The sequence below is a fragment of the Callithrix jacchus genome, chromosome 5 (assembly GCF_049354715.1).
Source record: "Callithrix jacchus isolate 240 chromosome 5, calJac240_pri, whole genome shotgun sequence".
Taxonomy (NCBI): Eukaryota; Metazoa; Chordata; class Mammalia; order Primates; family Cebidae; genus Callithrix; species Callithrix jacchus.
In genome coordinates, this window is record NC_133506.1 from 85,370,817 (window position 1) to 85,390,296 (window position 19,480).

The window sequence follows — 19,480 nt, forward strand, 5'->3', positions numbered from 1 at the left end:
GGCAAAAATGGTACTTGTCCACCATGGAAGATGGTGAAGTAACTGGGCTGCTTCCCCTCCCAGCTGCCCAGACCCACTTGGGCTGTGGTGGGCATCGAGCCCTTTGGCAACGTCCTCCTGGAGCAACTCTGGCTCTGGCACCTGGTTTCCCCTAGAAACTTCCACCAGACCCCTTCCCAATCTGCAGGAGGGCACGGTCCTCGGCCCCACCTGCAGCCCACCCCAGGGCACAGACTGAAACCCCCGCAGGGTGGAAATGTTTTTATTATAGCTTTGGTCAGACGGGGCACAGCCGGGCGGGGGCTCTGAGGTGCTGGGAAGCTATCCAGCCCCCAACTCCCCGCTTCCCCGGGCTCTCCACCCCGGAGGGGGCCAAGGGCAGCTCACCTCAGAGCGCAGGAAGCAACCCCGCCGCCGCTGAGAACTCTCCCCAGGCAGGGGCGGGCTGGCAGGCGGGGTGGGCAGTAAACAGTCCTATTGTACAAATATACAGTGCGGGCCGGGCGGGTGCGGTCAACCCTGGCTCCCGCGGGACTGGGACCGGGTGCGTTATGCGCTGGACCCAGCTCAGCAGCAAGCCGGCGGGAGGGCCTAGCTGTGGCCCAGGCGGTGGTGAGCACGGGCCAGGGGCGTCATAGCTGGGGAGGGCCAGGCGGCGAGCGGGTGGGCGGGGGGGTGGACAGGTCATCCCCTGCCCCACCCGGAGGGGACCCCAGGGGGTGAGGGACGTGGGTGGAGGGAGATGTGGGGGGCTCAGTCGGAGTAGATGATGAAGCCGGAGAACGTGCTGTATTTGTTGCTGTTGCCGCCGTGCGCTTTGCCTCCGTCGAGCTTGATAAAAACCTCGTCGCCGGCGTCCAGGTGCAGGATCACGCTGTTGCTGGCATAGTCGTAGTTCTGGTCTGCGTCCTGGGCAATAGCACTGGCCCGCACCTGCGGGTCAGGGACACAGGAGGGATGGCGAGGGGAAGGAGGAGGAGAAGGGAGGGAGGTGAGGCAGTCCCATGGGGAGGATCAGCGGACCCTGAAACCTGGCTCCCTTCCAATCATACATAACTTGTTTCAGGAGAGGAGCAGAGAGGAGCCCTGGATTTCTAGGGCAGGTCTGATCTGGGCCTGAATGGGAGTCAAGGCAGAGTCTTCCTCCTTAACTCCTGTGGGGCTTTCCATCCCGCTGGCAAGAACCTCAATACCTCCAGGAAGCCTGGAAGCCTTTCCTTGAAAAGAGGAATTCTCTAGACCTCCAGGGGATGGAGGGCCTTCCCTTCTCTCATCATTCCTTTCTCTCTGCTTTCATTATGATGCCATCGCTTCAGCCACACCTACTGGATCTTATGCCAGTGGATGGACACAAGGGCACACCTTGGCCCCACAGGTGAGGCGGCTGGACCAATGCCAGGCTGCCAGTCAGCAACCACCCTGGAACCAGGGCCAGGTCTTTGGTCTGAGGTGCATCGTGGAGTCTCTCATGCTGCAGCAGTGCCAGATGGAAAAGCATGGCCAGACAGAAGGCCTCCCAGCATTTAGAAGGGGCCTGGGTGCCAGCCTCCATGAAGCTGTAGCTAGATACTGTCACTACCTACCCAAAGAGGACTTGTAGCCCCTCCTGCCTCACCCCAGGGTGGTAGAAAGGAAGTGGGTGGGAAAAAGGGAATCCAGGCCTTACTTCTCTCTGGGATTCTCAGTCTGATGTGACATCCTTGCTAGTCCCTGCCTGGATGGGAGATGGGGAGGGACAGGCAGGATAATGGGTCAAGGGAGTACCAGTATTTGGGCTTGGAGCCTGCTGTCACTATTGGGGGCTCTGACTGTAATCATAAGAGATTGTGTGGTGGCTCACGCCTGTAATCCCAGCACTTTGGGAGAGTGGATCATTTGAGCTCAGGAGTTCGACACCAGCCTGGCCAACTTGATGAGACCCCTGTCTCTACTAAAAATACATAAATTAGCCAGGCATAGTGGCACACACCTGTAATCCCAGCTTCTCGGGAGGCTGAGGCAGGAGAATCACTTGAACCCAGGAGACAGAGGCTGCAGTGAGCCAAGACCGCACCATTGCACTACAGCCAGGGAGACAGAGGGAGACTCAGTCTCAAAAAAAGAGAGAGGAGAGAGAGAGAGGAGAGAGAGAGAGAGGAGAGAGAGAGAGAGGAGAGAGAGAGAGAGGAGAGAGAGAGAGAGAGGAGAGAGAGAGAGAGGAGAGAGAGAGGAGAGAGAGAGAGGAGAGGGAGAGAGAGAGAGAGAAGAGAGAGAGAGAGAGAGAGAGAGAGAAAGAGAGAGAGAGAGAGAAAAAAAGATTGTATGGTGGTGAACAAATGATCTACAGACATTCTTCTAACAGCTATGGAAACACAAGGCCTGAGTGGGAAGATGGGGCCTCTCCAGGGTATCCTGGGTAGAGACCTGGAAGAGAAGAGCCCTCTCCAGGACCATGGGTTGTGGTAAGGGGAGGCTGCACTGAGTGGGGTCCTCTCAGCCAGGTTTCTCCACGGCTCCTCTCTATCCTGTCCCTTCTCTGAAGGCAGCTTACCATCCCAACCCCCAGGGCTGAAGTCTGGTAGAATCCAGCCAAATTAGGGGAGGGACCCATCCTCTCTCCTGGGCTGGAGGCAGCACTTCAGGTCAGCTATGCCAGAGCTGCTGACTCAGCCACAATGCTGCAATGAAGAGGACTGGACATATTTGCATGTGGGCCTCCGTTTAAAACCCATCTCCAGCCCCTTCTCTTCCCTCAGCCTCTTGTTCCCCAACTTGAGAAGAAACTGTGTGTGTGCTTAGCTGAGAACACTGGTCTAGTTCAAGGTTGGGGGGGATAAGTGAGGTGCTGTCTGCAAAGGAGCTCAGTTTCTCTGTCTAGAAAATGGATGAGAAGATGTTGCCTCACCACTGCCACCTCTGTAAAGTCTTTTGATGGTGTAGAAAAAAAAGTTTTGTTCTTGATGGTGCTTTGAGCTATTAGGGAAGAGCTGAAAGCAAGCAGCCAACTTCTGTATTGTTCCCTGAGCACTAATCCTGGTAGTATTTATTATTACACATGCATTTCATTATCTTTGCTAATAAATTACTACTAATAACAATTATTTTTATTGCCCAGATTAATTTAGCCTTAACTCATTAAAACAGCGTGCTCCTTAATAGCCAAATCCACTGGAACAGAGTCATCTGTCATCAGGAATCTCCTGGTGATGTGACTGCATCAGAACTGTTATGCTTATGTTTATTATTTATTCATCACCATGACTGTTGCCGTAATTATCCTAATTATCCATGGAGGCAGAGAGAATTTATGCCCTTCCATCCTCAAATGGTAAGGGATCCAGGAATGGAACCCAGGGGTCCCAATTCTCTGCCTGAGAAAGTTGAGGCCTGCAGCTCCTCCTGGGATCCAAGGGGAAGTGTGGGGAATTGAGGGTGCCAAGGAAGCAGGAAAGCAGGTCTGGGCCTTGTCATGAGGGAGCGCTGTAGAATGAGTTCCTTATGGCTGCCAGAAGAGGAAACTGAGGCAATGGTCTGACCAAGGGAACTGGGTGAGGGGGTATCCAGGAAACATTGATCTGCCCTCAGATCAATGCTGGGGACTTAGGTGTGCAGATGTGGCTCCCACAGGGGAGCCAGCCTGGCCCATGGAGGACACTTGGGTTCACATATTTACTGTGCTGGCACTGTGCCAGGCACTCTGCTCTGTGTTGTGAAAGGTATTAGGGGGCCAGAGAGGATAGCCAGGGGGCCATCTGCCACCACCAGGGGTTTTCTTTTTTGAGATAGGGTCTCGCTCTGTTGCCCAGGATAGAGTACAGTGGCACGATCTTGGCTCACTGCAACCTCTGCTTCCCAGAGGTTTACCTCAGCCTCCTGAATAGCTGAAAGTACAGGCACCCACCATCACATCTGGCTTTTTTTTTTTGTTTTTGTATTTTTAGTAGAGACAGGGTTTCACCATATTGGATAGGCTGGTCTTGAACTTCTGACCTCCTATAATCTGCCTGCCTTGGCCTCCCAAAGTGCTGAGATTATAGGCATGAGGCACCATGCCTCCTTAGGTCTTTATACCGCCACCTTCAATTTATATACACCAACTCTTCTCCCTGCAGTCAGACTCTGTTGTCAAACCCCTTGTGCATTGGGGATACTCACACCCTCCTCCCTTGGATAAGCAACACCATGACCACAAGCCCTGGCACCTCCTCACAAAGCCCTCCTGCCCAGTTTATTAATTTTGTGTCTTCTCTGACCCACCTGAACTGTGGATCTTGCAGGCAGCTGCAGGCAACTCACTACACCCAGGGCTCCACCACCAACTCGGAGCCCTTCCCCAGGCTCCTTGTATCCTAACAGCCAGGGCTTGGTGCCATCAGGGGTGTTGACTCAAGGCTACCCCTAAGGACAGGGGTCAGTGGACCTCAGATAAGGACTGAGGGAGCCTCAGTGCCAGGCTTGAAGATGGTGATCTCCATCCTGAACTTGCCCGGAGTAGAGACAGAGCCCAGATTCAGCTCTGCCTCCCCAAAGAAATTCTGGAATCCTCTCTGTAGGTAGGAAGCCAGGAAGGAAAAGCACAGTGCTCAGGGTGGCCCCTGGTTCTGAAGTCATGGGAGGTACAAGCTTCTCTCTTTTGTTCCCATCCTTTGGCTGGTCCTGCCATTTTTTTCTCTGCTTATTTAAATGTCCTTGTCCACCTCTGAGCCACTTTTTCCTACACTTGACCTTTTATTTTCTCCCTAAGTATCTCCTCACCTTGGGGACCAAGGTTCACCATCTTCTCCCACATATCAGGTTGGTCTGTGGCAGGGTAGGCCCTACTGATACACTCCCTCCCAGCCAATACATTTGGGGACCGAAGTCATCAGTTGGGCTCCCAGCCCACCTTTAAGACAGTATTCGTTGGGGTGTGTGGTTGTATGTTGCAACTGTTCCTTGTATGTTGCAACTGTTCCCCCTGCATAGGCCGTGAGGTCTTGGAGGGCAAGTGGATTGAACCACGAAGCCTCAAACCTGGCTCCTAGTAGGGGCTCAAAACTAACAAGTGGGATGGCTAGTGAGATCAAATGAGTCTCTTGGGCAATTTGAAAGAAGTCATAAAGGCCATGGGGGAGGGGGCTATAGGCCCCACTATTTCTCCTGGTTTTCTTTCCTTTCTTTCTTTCTTTTTTTTTTTTTTTTTTTGAGAGAGTCTCACTCTGTTGCCCAGGCTGGAGTGCCATGGTGAGATCTCAGCTCGTTGCAACTGCCACCTCCTGGGTTCAAGTGATTCTCTTGCCTCAGTCTCCCGAATAGCTGAGATTACAGGCACGTGCCATTACACCCGGCTAATTTTTGTATTTTTAGTAGAGTCAGGGTTTCACCATGTTGGCCAGTCTGGTCTTGAACCCCTGACCTCAGTTGATCTGCCTATTTTGGCCTCCCAAAGTGCTGGGATTACAAACATGAGCCACTGCACCTGGCCTCTCCTGGTTTTCTTTAGAGGGGGCTGGTCTGAGTAACTATCAAACTGCTGAGTCTTTGAAACCTGTAGTTAAAGCCACCTCCTTTTTTCCTACTAGCCTGTGGTCCCATCTCCAGTGAGCACCCTTTCATCAGATTCTGTCAACATCCTGCCCCTGCTGGAGGGAAAAGGCGCTTTTTAGATGGTTTTACCTCCCAGCGACTGAAGCAAGTTCCCCACTCTAAGCACGCAGCATCTCTGAGGCCTCCTCTTGCCTCATCTCTGGGGACATGTTGGGACCTCCTGAGGTGGTGCAGGGTCTAGAGCCAACTTGTAGCCCAGTGACTGTCTCCCTATCCAGGCAAGCCCCTAACCCCCTGAAATCTCAGTTCTGTGTCAGCCCAAACTTCTTTGGGGAAGGAAGACATTCCACTGATGAAGGTGACATTGCTGCATCCCTTATTGGTGATTAATAGGGGGAATCATGGGGCTGTCTGCAGAATAAGCCTTTGCTGGATACTGGGGCCTCCCATTTGATCAGAAACCAAGGACAAAGAGGAAAGACACAGGGATGCCTGATAGACAAAAGTGGGAGAGAGAGACATACAAGAAATAGGGGAGTGGGGTTAGACCCAGGGAGAAGAGGCCAGAAATCCAGGGACAGATGGAAAAGGCAGACACAGGAGAGAGATGAACAAGAAACAGAAAAATAGAAGAGGCAGGGGAGAGGCAGAAACCAGAGGAAAGGTGTTGGGGGGTGGGGAGGGGAGCAGCCAGGCAGAGGAAAGAGAAGAGGGGCTGCCTTATAAGCACATGGCAGACTTTCTGCTCACTTTTCCTGCCTGCCCTGCCCCCAAGACTTGCAGACCCACAGGCTGGCAGAGCCTCAGGGCAGTGCTGCCTTGGGAAGGGTTCCAACAAGGTCTTGCTTCTCAATCGTGGGAGATCCCTTCTCAACTTCCACTAGCTCAGCTTTAGTTCAGACCAGGGGTCCCCTTCTTCCAAGACAATGCTCAGCCCGACCACACTTCCAGGCACCAGGCCACTACTGGGGAGGGAGGTATTATCAAGAGAGCTGCCTAAAGTTGTAACCCTGGGGCAGGGCTGGGTGGAGGTTAGTCCTGGGGTTGGCCATTCTAAGGAGAGCTATGTGCACATGCAAGTCCCGGTACCAGAGTCCCTGTTGTACTAGAGTCCCTGGCACACTCTGTGCTTTCCAGCTCCAGCGTCTGGGATGGGAACAGGGAATGGAGAAGATCTCACGGACTCCAGAGTCAGGAGGGGCTGGAACTGGGAGACCAAGAGGAGGGTGAGTTTCCATCTCTTCCGCCAGCCTCAGAGGTAAAAACCCCCGTGCCCCCAAGGCTGCCTTCTTGTTCTGGGTAGCTCTGCCACAGAGGGAAAGAGCTCCCCAACTGCCGGATTTTGCCAAGGATGTCAATCCCCACAGTGGTCCCTTCTCGAGGGCAGGGGACAGGGGACGCACTGCAGCCAAGGCTCTAAGTACCGGGCTCTCTTTGCCTTTGTACCCTAAACATTTCCTGCAGCCGGCCTCCTTCGCGTGCACGCAAGGCCACGCGCCTAGGCTCCCGCGGGTGCAGGCGAGGATGCTGTTGCTCCCTATTCCATGCGCCAGAGCCCATCCTTGCCCTCCCTTATCGCAGGTTGGTGTCGGCCTGAATTTACTTCCCAAGGGGCAAGCCCCCAAGGGCAAGTCGGTGCACCTGGGAGCCCTGCGCGCTGTCTAGTTGGGTTTATTTCCTGAATTTCCAGCAACGTTCCAGAAGGTGCCCAGCAGCGTCTGTCTCGGAGCGGGGACCCAGGAACTGAGGATCGGAGGTGTCCGCTGGCTCCGATCATTCCCACACGTGACGCCTAAGCCCGACGCTGTGGGGTGGGGTCTCCACCTGCATCCGCCTGGTGCCCCCCGACAACTCCGATCAGGTACCCATTTGCCCCGGGCTCCCTGGGTACCCTGCCCCCAGGCCAGCCCCATGCCCCGCCTGGCCCACCTGGCCGTTCTTGCAGAGATCCGCCCACATACTGGTGCCGTCGCCGCCGCGCATGAGGACATGGTAGGTGAAAAAGTAGGTGCCGGGAATGTTGCACGTAAACTTGCCGCTGGCAGCGTCGTAGTTGTTGCCTAGGTTGGTGACCACGTCGTCAAATTTCAGCACCTCGTAACCCTCGTGGGGGTTCTTGAGGCCGGCGTAGAAGGCCACGCGCGGCACCGTGGTGTAGGTGGCTGTGCTGATGGCGCCGCTGCCCCCCGCTCCCGGCAGCCCCGGAGGGCCCGGCTTGCCTGGCTCACCTTTCTCCCCCGGCGGCCCCACAGGGCCAGGAGGGCCTGGGTCCCCGGGGGGCCCCGGAGGGCCGGGCTTGCCGGTGCGGCCCGGCTTCCCCTGGGGGCCCTGCACCAGCGTGGAAGGCGGGGGTGCGCCGCCCTGCTCGCTCAGGGCGTCGCCGCCGTCGGGCCGCGCGCCGGCGCCGGGGCCCCGCGCGGGGTAGGGGTCGCACACCATGCGGCAGGTGCCCAGCATCTCATAGTGGCCGTCCGGGCCGCCCGAGCTCACCAGGACCGGGATGAGCACCACCAGCACCAGCAGCATCACCACGCCCGCGGCGGCCGCTAGCAGCGTCTTCCGGCCCGCGCGGAGCCTGGGGAGCGCCGGGCCGCCCGGCCGCGCCGTCGGGGCAATGGTGCCGGCGGGCGGGGGGCGCGAGCTAGGCGCCCGCGCTCAAGGGCGGTCCGGCGAGGCTGCGGGCATGGGGCCAGGCCCGGGGCGCCGCGCTGCGCTGGTTGCGCTGCGGAGCCCAGCCGCCGGCTCTGGCCTCGTGCCTCCCTCCTGCTGCGCTGCCGGACTGAGCGCCGCGGCAGCCGCCTCCCGCCTCCAGCCTCCCGCCTCCCGCCTGGCTCCTCCCGCCTCCTCGCGCGCGGGCCACCGCCCCCTCGGACGGGCCCCGCCCCGGCCGCTCCGCGAGGCTCCGGGCGCACGAGGGGTGGGGCTGAGGGCGGGGCCGGCGCCTAATTGGGCCGCGGGCGCCTCGAGGTGGGCGGGGAAGAAGGGGGCGGGGCCGCGGGGCCACCGGCGGGAGCTGGGATAGGAAACGGTAGACTGAGGACGCGGAGACGGAGACTTGGAAATGGGGTGGGGGCTGAAGTCCGAGAGACCCGAGAGACGTTCCGAGGGAAAGGGAGAGTGGGGACCAAAGAGCGAACGGGAGAGAAGGCCACGGGGAGAGCTAGAGAGCGCCGAGGGGGATCCAGAGAGGAGAGGCCTCGAGGGTCGGTCACTAGGAAAACTGAGGGACGGGGGTCGCCACAGGCCAAGACTCGCAGGGGGCGGAACCGAAAGGGTAGCTCCCCGGCCTGCAGGGCTCAAAGAGAGCGATTGAGGGGAGGACGGAGCGGGTAGCGGGAAGGTAAGATGAGAAAGGGGTTATGACGGGAAGAGGATATGGAGGGACCATTTGGCACTCAGGCCTCGCAGACCACCCGTCTGGGTGATCCGGGATCGGATGAATACCTGTCCAGGGGCCCAGCGGAGCCCGAGTCCTGAGGGCAGCCGCCTCCTCTTCTCTGGCTCTGACTGTTCTGGGTCCCGCTTTCCCAGGCAAGTGGTAGTCGCTTCAACCCCCTCCTCGCCTCTGCCCTTTCCTCACCGAACTGTCCCCAGGCTGCTTTTTCCTAGGCCCTTTTCTTCCATCTCCCTCTGCTCAATTTCTTTCTCTCTGCCTCTAGACCAGGGAGAAAAAGGGGATCCTAAAAAGTTGGGCACCCCATGTTATTTCTCCATGCTGACAGATGCAAATACGTCCCTGGAAGGTGACCCCCCCTTTTCCAGCCTCCAGGAGGAGGGGTGGATCTCATCCAGCCCCTCAGCTCCTCCTCCCTCACCCCTCGGCCTCCTCTGCCGTCCCCTAACTCTTCTCCCTGTCAGGCTGTGGGAGGCTCTCCTCTTCCTCAAGTGCAGCAAAGTGTTTAGGTTGCATAAACCGAAACGTGTCTGCTTCCATCAAAATATTTGTCACATTATCTGAGGCCCAGCTCAGTTCGCACCACTGCTCCTCCTTCACCCTTCTTTATCCGGCCCACCGGGGAGGCTCCTGGCCTGCCGCTAAAGAATGACATCCCATCTTCTCCTCTCCTGAGAGGTCCCTCTCAGCTCACACTGATCTGTCACCATGGGCAAAATGATTCCCTGGACTTCCCTACCCAAGGTTGAGGTCGCTAACCTCATCCAGGCAGGGAGGAGAGGGGGACACGGGGACATCCAGTTGGGGGGCTGTGAGGGAGGATCCTCCAAGCACTGATGGCTGAGGCCAGGTTAGAGTGTCCCCACCACCACCAAGGAGGGAGCTAAAAAAATTCAGTAAGTAGCATTTATTCAGGGTTTACTCTGCTAGGCCCCCTTGATCTTCACATCAATCCAAAGATGTAAAGTCCAACATTATTTTAATTTTACAGATGGAGAACTGAGGCTCTGGGACGTTAAGTGATTTGCTCAAAGTCACACAACTATTAAGTAGGAGAGCCGGGATTCAAACTCGTAGCCTGGTTCTAGGCTCTTCCAACCTCAGCCCGATGTCTCTAGGTACCGTTTACTGCCCAAAGCGCAGGTAGGGGGCTCAGGGCAGCCAGACCTCCCTAGGCTCGGGAAGAGTAGTCTTCAGCGCTCGGTTGTCAGGCAGTCCGGCCTCCCGGTTCCCCATGGCGGTCTCCTCGGTGTGCCCCACAGAGAGGCGACATGGCTGGTGACCCGAGGGCCGCGCGCGCGCGGTCGTCAGCCTAGGATTTCCACGGACACCCTTCTCCCTAGTAGGCTAGCACGCGCCCCGCCCCCTCCGCTACGCCGCCACCCGCAGCCCTCGCAGAACCCTCCCGGGACACCAAGGCTGGCTGCCCGGGGCCGAGGAAGGGGCGGGAGCGCCCACCCATCCCCGCCCTGGCCGGGGGCATCCGAGAGGCGCGCTCGCAGCCGAACGGCGCCCCGCCTCCCGCTCTGAAAGAGCGCCTGTTCCCCTGGCGCGGTGTGGCGTCTCCGTCAGCCCAGCCGGATTCTCCCCGCTTCGCTGGAGTGGAAAATAACGGCTTCAAACTTTGCAGAGAGGAGCTGGTGCCAGCACTTTAATTAACAGCCATCTCGGCCTGTGAGCCGGGGCCACCGGCTCGGCGCCTCCCCTGGGCTCGCCAAGCCCCACCCCGGTTCCGCCTAGGCCCCCTGAAAGAGGCACCTCCCACCCCCTCACCCTCCCCTCCACCCCCATCCCCTGCTCTCAGCGCCCCTCTTTCCCGGAGATGAGGGCTTGACTGATGGGGAGCGAGTGCTGCCCTGAGGGACATCTCCCAGCCTAACCCTGAAGACAATCGCACCCCCTATCCGTCGTGCTGCCCCTCCCATTCTTTAAAGCCGGACTGTTGAAGATTCTGAAATTAAAGACCTGGCTACGGGCCAGGCGCGGTGACTCATGCCTGTAATCCCAGCACTTTGGGAGGCTGAGGCCCGAGGATCGCTTGAGCTCAGGAGTTCGGAAGGAGCCTGGGCAACTTAGGGAGAACCTGGCTCTACACAAAATTAGCCGGGCGCGGTGGCGCGTACCTGTAGTCCCAGTTACTCAAGAGGCTGAGGCGGGAGGATCGCTTGAGCCCGGGAGGTCAAGGCTACAATAAGCCAAGATCGCGCCACTGCACTCCAGCCAGGTGACAGAGCAAGATCCTGTCTCATGCGTGTAATCCCAGCACTTTGCGAGGCTGAGGCGGGTGAATTGCTTGCGGTCAAGAGTTCGAGACCAGCCTGGCCAACATGGTGAAACCTCGTCTCTATAAAAAACAAAAAACAACTAAAAAGTCTTGTGTGACAATCCCACCCGGTGATTTTAGGTAAACCGCCTACCCAGCAGCGCCTGGTGTCCTCTGGAATAAAAGGGTGGTTGTGAGGATTAAAGGAGATATTATGTTGTAAAGCCCTGGGCTCAGTATCTGACCCTTATTATGCACCTCATAAATGCTAGCTAATATGACTATTTCACCTCAAGGCCAAGAAGGCCCTCTCATCATCCCAGGCCTCCATGGTCCTGCCACCTTCCTACTGATTGCTGTGCTTGGCACTAGGAGAGGGGGACAATGGACCTAGGCTCCCAGGTTCAGAGATGGAACTGGATGAGTGAGGGAAGAACCCTGAAGTTCCAGCTCCCAGGCCTCTTCTTCTTCAACCACCTGCTAAGAACAGGGACTCAGGTTTTCTTAATTTTTTTTTTTTCTTTTTGAGACGGAGTTTCACTCTTGTCACCCAGGCTGGAGTGCAATGATGCAATCTCGGCTCACTGTGACCTCTGCCTCCCAGGTTTGAGCGATTCTCCTGCCTCAGCCTCCCAACTAGCTATTACAGGCACGTGCTATCACATCCCGCTAATTTTTGTATTTTGGGTACAGTCAGGATTTCACCATGTTGGCCAGGCTGGTCTCAAACTCCTGACCTCAGGTGATCCTCCCACCTCGGCCTCCCAAAGTGCTGGGATTACAGGCATGAGCCACCATGGGACTCACCACCGGACTCAGGTTTTCAGAAGTGGAAAGGGAGGGAGGGTTTCCAGGTAAAGAGGGCAGGCAGCACTCTCTAGCTAGGATGCTGCCAGCTGGGGGCTGAAGGTCAGGCTTTGCTTCCCCTTCTGTGAGTGTTGAGGGTCACTCCCACAGCCCCCCTTTGGAATGACCCTACTGTAGGAACTCCTGCAGTGAGAGGGGTCACTCTGACAGCAGCAGTCATTCCAGCCATTGAGGTAGATCATGGAGGGGGCAGGGAAGGGTGTAGGTAAGGCTCTTTACCCAGGTGTGGCTGACACTGACTTTAGGAACTGAGTGACTGTTCTGTGGCATTTTGGGGTTCTTTGAAAGAATGTGAGTGGGTGTGAATGTGTAAGAGGCTGTTGGTGTTGCTGTGTGTCTGGGTTTGAGAATGAAGAAGGGGGGTGCCATGCCCTAACTCATCAGCTGCCGGATCTTCATTGACTTGTTTTTACATTTACTGAAAACGCCTAGCTAGGCCCTGCCTGGGTGAAAACACCTAGTGAGGCAGTGATGGTGTATCCCAAGATGAGAAGGACTGGCAGGCTGAGCGGTGCCCCTGAGGAATTCACTGTTTGTTGGGGGACACGTGCAGAAAGAAAAGATACATTGTCACAATAATTACTGTAGCTAAGTAATTTTTGGGCACTTACTAAGTGCAAGATCCTGTTCTTAAGCACTTTTGTGGATTATCTAATTTACACTTAACCTATTGTCATGGATTTAAACTATTACACGGCTTATGTCATGTAATAGTGTTAACCTCCTGAGGTAGGTACTATCATCTTCCCCATTTTATGGCTGAGGAATCCAAGGCTTGGGTAGAGGTTTGTAGGAGGCGTTATGAAGTTCAAATGAAGCAAAGATGAAGAATGCCCTGTCCAGATTGGACACAGAGGCTCACTCCTATAATCCTAGCACTTTGGGAGGCCAAAAGGTGGGAGGATGGCTTGAGTCCAGGAGTTTGAGACCAGCCCAGGCAACATAGAGAGACCCTCATCTCTACAAAAAATAAAAAATTAGTCGGGCCTGTAGTCCCAGCAACTTGGGAGGCTGAAGTGAGAGGATCGCTTGAGCTCAGGAGTTTGAGGCTGCAGTGAGCCATGTTTGGTGCCACCACACTTCAGCCTAGGCAACAGAGCGAGACCCTGTCTCAAAAATAAAAAATAAAAATATTGTCCTGCTGGGCATGGTGCCTCACGCCTGTAATCCCAGCACTTTGGGAGTCCGAGGCAGGTAGACCACTTGAGGCCAGGAGTTCAAGACCAGCCCAGCCAACATGGCGAAACCCTGACTAACTAAAAATACAAAAATTAGCTGAGCAGGATGGCATGCACTTGTAATCTCAGCTACTCTGAAGGCTGAGGCAGGAAGAGTCACTTGAACCAAGGAGGTGGAGGTTGCAGTGAGCTGAAATCCCACAACTGTACTCTAGCCTGGGTGACAGAGCAAAGCTCCATCTCAATAATAATAATAATAATAATAATGCCCTGCCCAGAGGAGTCCAACACTTTACAGAGGACGTATCATTTTTTCCATTTATCCATCCATTCATCCATCCTCTATCCATTCTCTAAACCATATTAGCTGACTGCCCACTCTATCTCTTGTTATCAGAGGACACAAAGATGAGCAAGAAAGGCTTCTGTTCAGCTGGTAAAGGTTGGGGGAAAAAGAGAAAAGGCTTCTGACCTCATGTAGCTTACAGTGTATTGCTGAAACCTGGACAATTAAGCAATTGCTATCTAGCCTGACAAGCTCATTTACTGAGAATGTGTGGAGTACTTTGGGAACACTTGGCAGTGTCACCTAAATTCATCTGGGAGCAGGAAATAATGGGAAACTTTCTAGAGGAGGTGACATTTAAGGTAAGCCCTGAAGGGAATCATCAAGGTGAAGAATATGGCCACTGGAGGTGGATGAGGGAGAGAAAGAAAAGAATTCTGGGTAGAGGGAACAGCATGTGCTAAGGACCAAGCTTGCAGAGCCTCGTGGGCTGGGACAAGGAGTTTATAATTTGTCCTAAGGGCAATTGGAAATTACTGGAGGGGCCAGACATGATGGTTCACACCTGTAATCACTAGCACTTTGGGAGGCCAAGGAGGACGGATCACCTGAGGTCAGGAGTTTGAGACTAGCCTGGCCAACATGGCAAAACCCTGTCTCTACTAAAAATACAAAAATTAGCTGCATGTGGTGTTGCATGCCTGCAATCTCAGCTACTGAGGAGGCTGAGGCAAGAGAATTGTTTGAACCTGGGAGGTGGAGGTTGCATTGAACCGAGATCACACCATTGCACTCCAGCATGGGTGATAGAGTGAGACTCTGTCTCAAAAAAAAAAAAAAAAAGAAAAGAAAAAGAAATTACTGGCAGGTGTTAAGTGATGAGTAATATAATTAGGTTTTTCAGATTAGAATGATCACTCTGGCTACTGTGAGGAGGAAGGCTTAAAATCGTGTGCTGGTAGGGAGACTTAGTACCAGGCAGCTGCAGTGGTTCAGGTGAGAGCTGATGGTGGCCTGACTTGGGAAGGTAGGAGGTGGAATTGCCTGACTTATTGACAAATTGGATGGGGATGGGGTTGAGGATGGGGTAGGGGGCAGGAGACTTCCAGGCTTCTGGAAGGATCTTGAGATGTTTATTGAATGAAGGATGGATGGGTGCTGCTGCTGTTGCCTGGGTACTGATATGTGCCAGGTGCTTTACATACTCTCTTTCACTTACCCCTCACCAGAAGTCTAAGGAATAAGCATAATCTCCACATGGGAGACAAGGATGCTGAGGCTAAGAGAGTTTCGGTGACTTGCCCAAGATCAAACAGCTGGTAAGAGGGAGAGCAGGATTAGAACTGAGGTCACTTTGACCGCAGATGGAGTCTCTTCCCATCTCCATTCTACCTGGGTCAGCAGGCACACAGCTGGTGGGAAGACAAGGAAAGGGTCAAGGCCCAGGAGTATAAAAGGCACATTTTTGTTTTCTGGTTGAAGTCACTCTGCTACAGCCCTGGCATGGGCAGGATGAGGAGCTGGGCACCAGGAGGCAGAGACTAGCTCTCAAGGCCCAGTGAGGCTACCAGTTTGCCATTCGTGTTCAGGGATGTCTCATCACGCTCATCCATTTCTTTCTCTGGGCTGTGTAATTTTCTGGGGCAGCTCTGAGAGGCTGTGTTTCTTACATAAAAGACAGCTCACCACTGGCATTCATTAAATTTTTTTTTTAGACATAGTCTCACTCTCTTGTCCAGGCTGGAGTGCAGTGGCACAAGCTCAGCTCACTGCAACCTCCGCTTCTTGGGTTCAAGTGATTCTCTTGTCTCTGCCTCCTGAGTAGCTGGGACTAAGGCGCCAGCCACCACACGGGCAAATTTTTGGTATTTTAGTAGAGATGGGGTTTCACCATGCTGGCCAGGATGGTCTCAATCTCCCACCTCAACCTCCCAAAGTGCTGCGATTACAGGCGTGAGCCACCGCGCCCGGCCCATTAAAATATTTCAAACCCCAACATGACTTTTGAATTCAGACATTTCCAGATGCTTCTTGTGAAAACCCTCCATCATTTCAGCATCCTTTTGGAGAGGGGGCCTTTGGTCAGAAAGTGTGGGAGAATGGAAGTTGAGTTGCATTTGGGGTGGGGGTCAGGGTATACCTCAATGGCGTAAACTAGGCTGGGTCTCAGAACTCCTGAGTCTGGACCAAGTCTCAGAAGTTGATGAGGGGACCTTGTCCAGGGGCCTCTCTTCCCAGCCCCATCTCCTGAGGAGGACAGAGTGGGGTTCAGGTGGCAGAGCCCAAGTACCCAGGTCACAGGCAGGTTTTCTTATGGCTCTCTCACCAGAGAAATCTGAGCCTTATGTCTGGGGGTTTTGAGGCCCTGCCCAGTCCTAGGGGTCCTCCTTACCCATTCTGATTGGCGGCTCTCTGCTGCCCATTCCAAATTCAGTTCCAGGGACACAGCTCTGAAAAGATCCCATGGGAGGGAGGCAGAGACCTAATGGGAGGGGCCATCTCCCCTCAGCCCAGCCTGAGGTTCCCAGCTGCATGTATAAGTGATGAGGCTTAGCAGTTCCAACAGGAACCAATATAATGGCAGGTGTGCCGGGTCAGCTGGAGAGACAGATAGCAGGACGCAGGAGTGACAGGCGGTGCAATTATGCTAAGCCTCCTGCAAAGTCGGCAGAGAAAGCCCCTCCTGGCCAGCATGGTCCGCAGCCTCCCCGCCCCCTCCCACAGGCCTGGACTCTCCACACCCACCAGCCCCCAGCCCCCCTCCAAGGTAAGGTGCAGGGAGGCAGAGGATCCAGGGCTAGTCAGGAGCAGCTGGTCTTCCTGATTTCTGAGTCTGAGGAGGTGGGGGGGCATCAGGGAGAAAGCCTCCTACTCCCCAGAAAGCTTCCTCTTTGGAAGTCCTGTCCCTTCTAGGAAAAATGTCCCTTCTTCCCACTTCAGGAGGTCATAGGACTTAAGATCTGAAGAGGTCTTAGAGATACCTCCCTCGACAGACAGGGAAACTGAGGCCCTGAGAAGGGAAATAGCTCGCCTAAGGTGATAGAGGCAACTGAGGCAGAGCTAAGTGGGAATCCCAAGGGCTCTTTCCAGGATGGGTGAGACCCCAGGGTGAGAGGAGGAGAGCTGATTGCTGGCCTCTGTGCTTGGGGCAGGATCCCCACAGAGCCTCTGAGGGTGGGCATGGAGGGTGAGGCTCAGGGGGTCTAACAGCTGGGTGTGTGTGGTTGGAACTATGGCTGCAGCAGTACCCTTGCAGAGCCCCAATCAGCCAGGGTTGGGGGTGACCCAGCTCTCTTCCATGTTGAGAGAGGGATCTTTGAATACCTCATTTCCATACATTTGGGGACAGGGTCAGAGAGGGGGGTCTCTGGTGCAGCAGAGCCAGAAGAGCTGAGCAGTTGGTGCTTAGTAAATGTTGATTAAACCAAACTCCTGTACAGGGCCAGCTTCATAGATCCGCCCCCTGCTGGTGGCAAGGGCCCCACACACAAAAGGGACCTGAACTTGGTTTAATGCTCTGCCCTCACCGCCTTGAGATTCTTAATGCTTTTTGAACAACAGACCACATTTTCAGTTCTGACCGGGTCCGACAAGTTATGTAGCTGGTCCTGCCCCTGAAACAGAGATGTGGTTTGTTCTTTAGAGGGGCTCTCCTGCCCCATTCCTGCCCCAACCTCATCCCAAGATGCCCCAAGCAGAGGGGACACAGCTAGGAGAAGCTGATGTTTTATGAGCTTCTTGGAGGTTCCCCCTAGTCAGGGCTGACCAAGCATGTGTGGGGGCAGGAAAACTTGGCTGCTGTGTCCTAGCAGTCTTGCTCCTATGCACAGGCCTGCAGCTTGCCTGTCTGTCCATCTGTGTACCCCCATCCCTGACCCTGGCCAGGGGTGTGGATGGAGGGCTGCTGGGCCACAGGGCTCCTGGTCCCAGGGGGAATTCCCTGTCATTTGGGAAGACTTGGCCCCTCTGCTCACTCCTACCCTGCCCCCACTAGGACGGGAGGGGTTGGTGGAGGTGGTAGGGTGGGAGGCTTAATTAGCAACCCGAGCCAGGCATTAGGCAGGGTAGTGGGGGCACGCAGATCGGGCTGACTTTTCCCGCTATAGATCTGCTCTCTGGGAGAGGCACTAGCCGGCTGGCTTAGGCTCTGGCTTGGCTATTTTAGGAATATTCTTAACCCTTCGCATGCCACTGCCATCATCAGACTTCTCTTCCAGAGCACAGAACATCAGGCTGTCCCCTCTTCCTGTTCCCTCCTCTCGAGTCCCTGCTTTTCCTCCCTGGCAGCTGAGAAGGTCAGAGTTTTCTCAGTGGTGGGGCCAGTTGACTTTTGCCAAGGAAAATGCCCAGCCCCTGAGCCCCCTTCTTTGTCCCCAACTGCCCGTGCCTTCTCCCTCTCCACCTCATCATAGCTCTGGACTCAAAAGTGGCAGACTGAGCATGGCCTCAGCTCTTCTCATTTTATAAAATTGGAAGGGTTAGTCTCCCCCACCCGAGGGAAAACAGCTGACCTGGATCCTGAGAGTAAGATAGGAAGCACAGTCCCAGCTTCTAGCCTCTGGCAGAGCAGCAGCCCCTGCCTGCCTGACTTTGATGCCCCATTAGGGGCGAGTTTCCAGGGGGTGTCCCACACAGCAGCCAGAGCCCCTTTGTCATGGGGTTTCCTTTGCCTGATTTATCTCCCACTTTAGGTCCTTCCCAGGGTCTCACTTCTTGGGGAAAATCTAGACCAGGATATAGGCACTACCTGGGCAAGGCAAAGGGATGTCCCACTGGGGACAAGGAGGGCTCAACATTAATAACTGAAATTCCAGCCAAGGCAGAGAAAGAGATCTCGGCTCTCACCGTCAGGAGTTTCTGCATCCAGGCTGGGCTTGCCTGAACTGGGAGGCCCAGGACATCTGGGCATTGTGGTGCCATTCCTCAGGCACATGCCTTCAGAAACTAGGAGTTGGAGTTTGCCACCAAGTGCTATTGGGAAAGCTCGATTTGGAAATCCAGGCATATGGCTGATGATGCCACATAAATGCCCAAAGACCTGTGGTGTGCCTGGCACCTTCCTGGGCACTGGGGATAGAGGACCAATAATCAAGAATCATTCTCTGCCTGAGAAAGGAAGCTCTCTGGGGCTGGTTCTCCAGGTGTCTGACCACCAGCCTGGGCCAAGTGTTGACAGGCTGGGGTGACTGAGTCCTCCCCACAGGTCCCATCTCACTCTCCTCCAGATTCTCACAACCAGCCCAGTTCCAGAAGTGTCAGAGCTGGCTGGGGGTGGGGGTGAGGCCAGAAAAAAATATGTTAGTTCCCATCAGGGGCTACAGAGGGGGCTCTTGTGATGGGGGTCACTGAGCTGCAGGTTCTCCAGCTTCCAATCTAGAAAGAGCCTGATGGATTGATTGTGGGTCCAGGGATTTTGAGTTCAAAGAGGTAACACCCTCCAGGGACTCCAGGAAAATTTCCTGTGTCATGTTAAAAGTAAGAAGAGGCCAGGTGTGGTGGCTCATCCCTGTAATCCCAGTGCTTTGGGAGGCAGAGGCAGGATTGTTTGAAGCCGGGAGTTTGAGATCACAGCCTGGGCAACATGGCAAGACCTTGTCTCAACAAAACAAAAGAAAATGAGAAGATCCCTCTCTTTGCCCCTCATTGAGAGACATGACTAGAAGGCAGGAGGTTGGCTGTCTGTAGTGGTGGGGCAGGTTTTGGACATTATCTGGGAAGGTATTTCTGGCTCTACATTTCCTGATGAAGACATACTCAGGCACCCAGGCCAACCTTTGGCAAAACTAGGAGCAGAACTCAGGAGTCCTGGACGCCTGCCTCTCCAGTCTCCAGTGCAGTCCCACCTCCCCTCCCCCGTGCTTCTCGCTTGCTAGCTCCCTCCCCGCCAGTTTCCAGGCTGGGAGCCCCAGCTGGCAGAGGATGTCTTGCTCCTCAGCAGCTGGGATTTGTAAATATTTATAGGAACATGGAACAGATCAGTGGCTGAC

At 55.0% G+C, this 19,480-nt stretch overlaps 2 protein-coding genes across 5 annotated transcripts; one reads left to right on the forward strand and one right to left on the reverse strand.

Moving 5' to 3' along the window:
- Positions 1–246: 246 nt before the first annotated feature.
- On the reverse strand, positions 247–8,286 carry C1QL1 (complement C1q like 1). Of its 3 annotated transcripts, XM_054255918.2 has the most exons (4): positions 7,734–8,286; positions 7,435–7,565; positions 1,970–2,060; positions 247–933 (listed from the first exon to the last, which is right to left on the reverse strand). In XM_054255918.2, the coding sequence occupies exons 1-4, from the start codon at positions 8,029–8,031 to the stop codon at positions 389–391; spliced, it is 1,065 nt and encodes a 354-aa protein (XP_054111893.2). In that variant the 5' UTR covers positions 8,032–8,286; the 3' UTR covers positions 247–388. The 3 variants fall into 3 exon arrangements, with proteins under 3 accessions (XP_054111893.2, XP_054111892.2, XP_035159111.1); XM_054255917.2 differs by having other exon boundaries at positions 7,435–8,286; XM_035303220.3 differs by lacking the exon at positions 1,970–2,060 and having other exon boundaries at positions 7,435–8,286.
- LOC144582598 (uncharacterized) lies at positions 1,063–14,567 on the forward strand. 2 transcript variants are annotated; one of them, XR_013535627.1, is made up of 4 exons: positions 1,063–1,375; positions 6,643–6,731; positions 7,196–9,036; positions 9,891–14,567. XR_013535627.1 is itself a non-coding variant. In XM_078373328.1 (3 exons), the coding sequence occupies exon 2, from the start codon at positions 8,006–8,008 to the stop codon at positions 8,525–8,527; it is 522 nt and encodes a 173-aa protein (XP_078229454.1). In that variant the 5' UTR covers positions 6,625–6,731; positions 7,196–8,005; the 3' UTR covers positions 8,528–9,036; positions 9,891–14,567. The 2 variants fall into 2 exon arrangements, 1 of the variants encoding a protein (XP_078229454.1); XM_078373328.1 differs by lacking the exon at positions 1,063–1,375 and having other exon boundaries at positions 6,625–6,731.
- Positions 14,568–19,480: the final 4,913 nt, after the last annotated feature.

What these genes read in the sequence shown, in the direction of transcription:
- LOC144582598 (XM_078373328.1), top strand. Translation starts at nt 8,006, where the DNA reads ATGAGCACCACCAGCACCAGCAGCATCACCACGCCCGCGGCGGCCGCT.
- C1QL1 (XM_054255917.2), bottom strand. Translation starts at nt 8,031, where the DNA reads ATGCTGCTGGTGCTGGTGGTGCTCATCCCGGTCCTGGTGAGCTCGGGC. An exon ending in ATCTCTGCAAGAACGGCCAG is followed by an intron (nt 2,061 to 7,434) that starts GTGGGCCAGGCG and finishes CCCTGGCTGTAG; the next exon opens with TGCAATGGTGCGGTCTTGGC. An exon ending in CCGAGAAGCTGGGATTACAG is followed by an intron (nt 934 to 1,969) that starts GTGTGTGCCACT and finishes CCTGACCCGCAG; the next exon opens with GTGCGGGCCAGTGCTATTGC.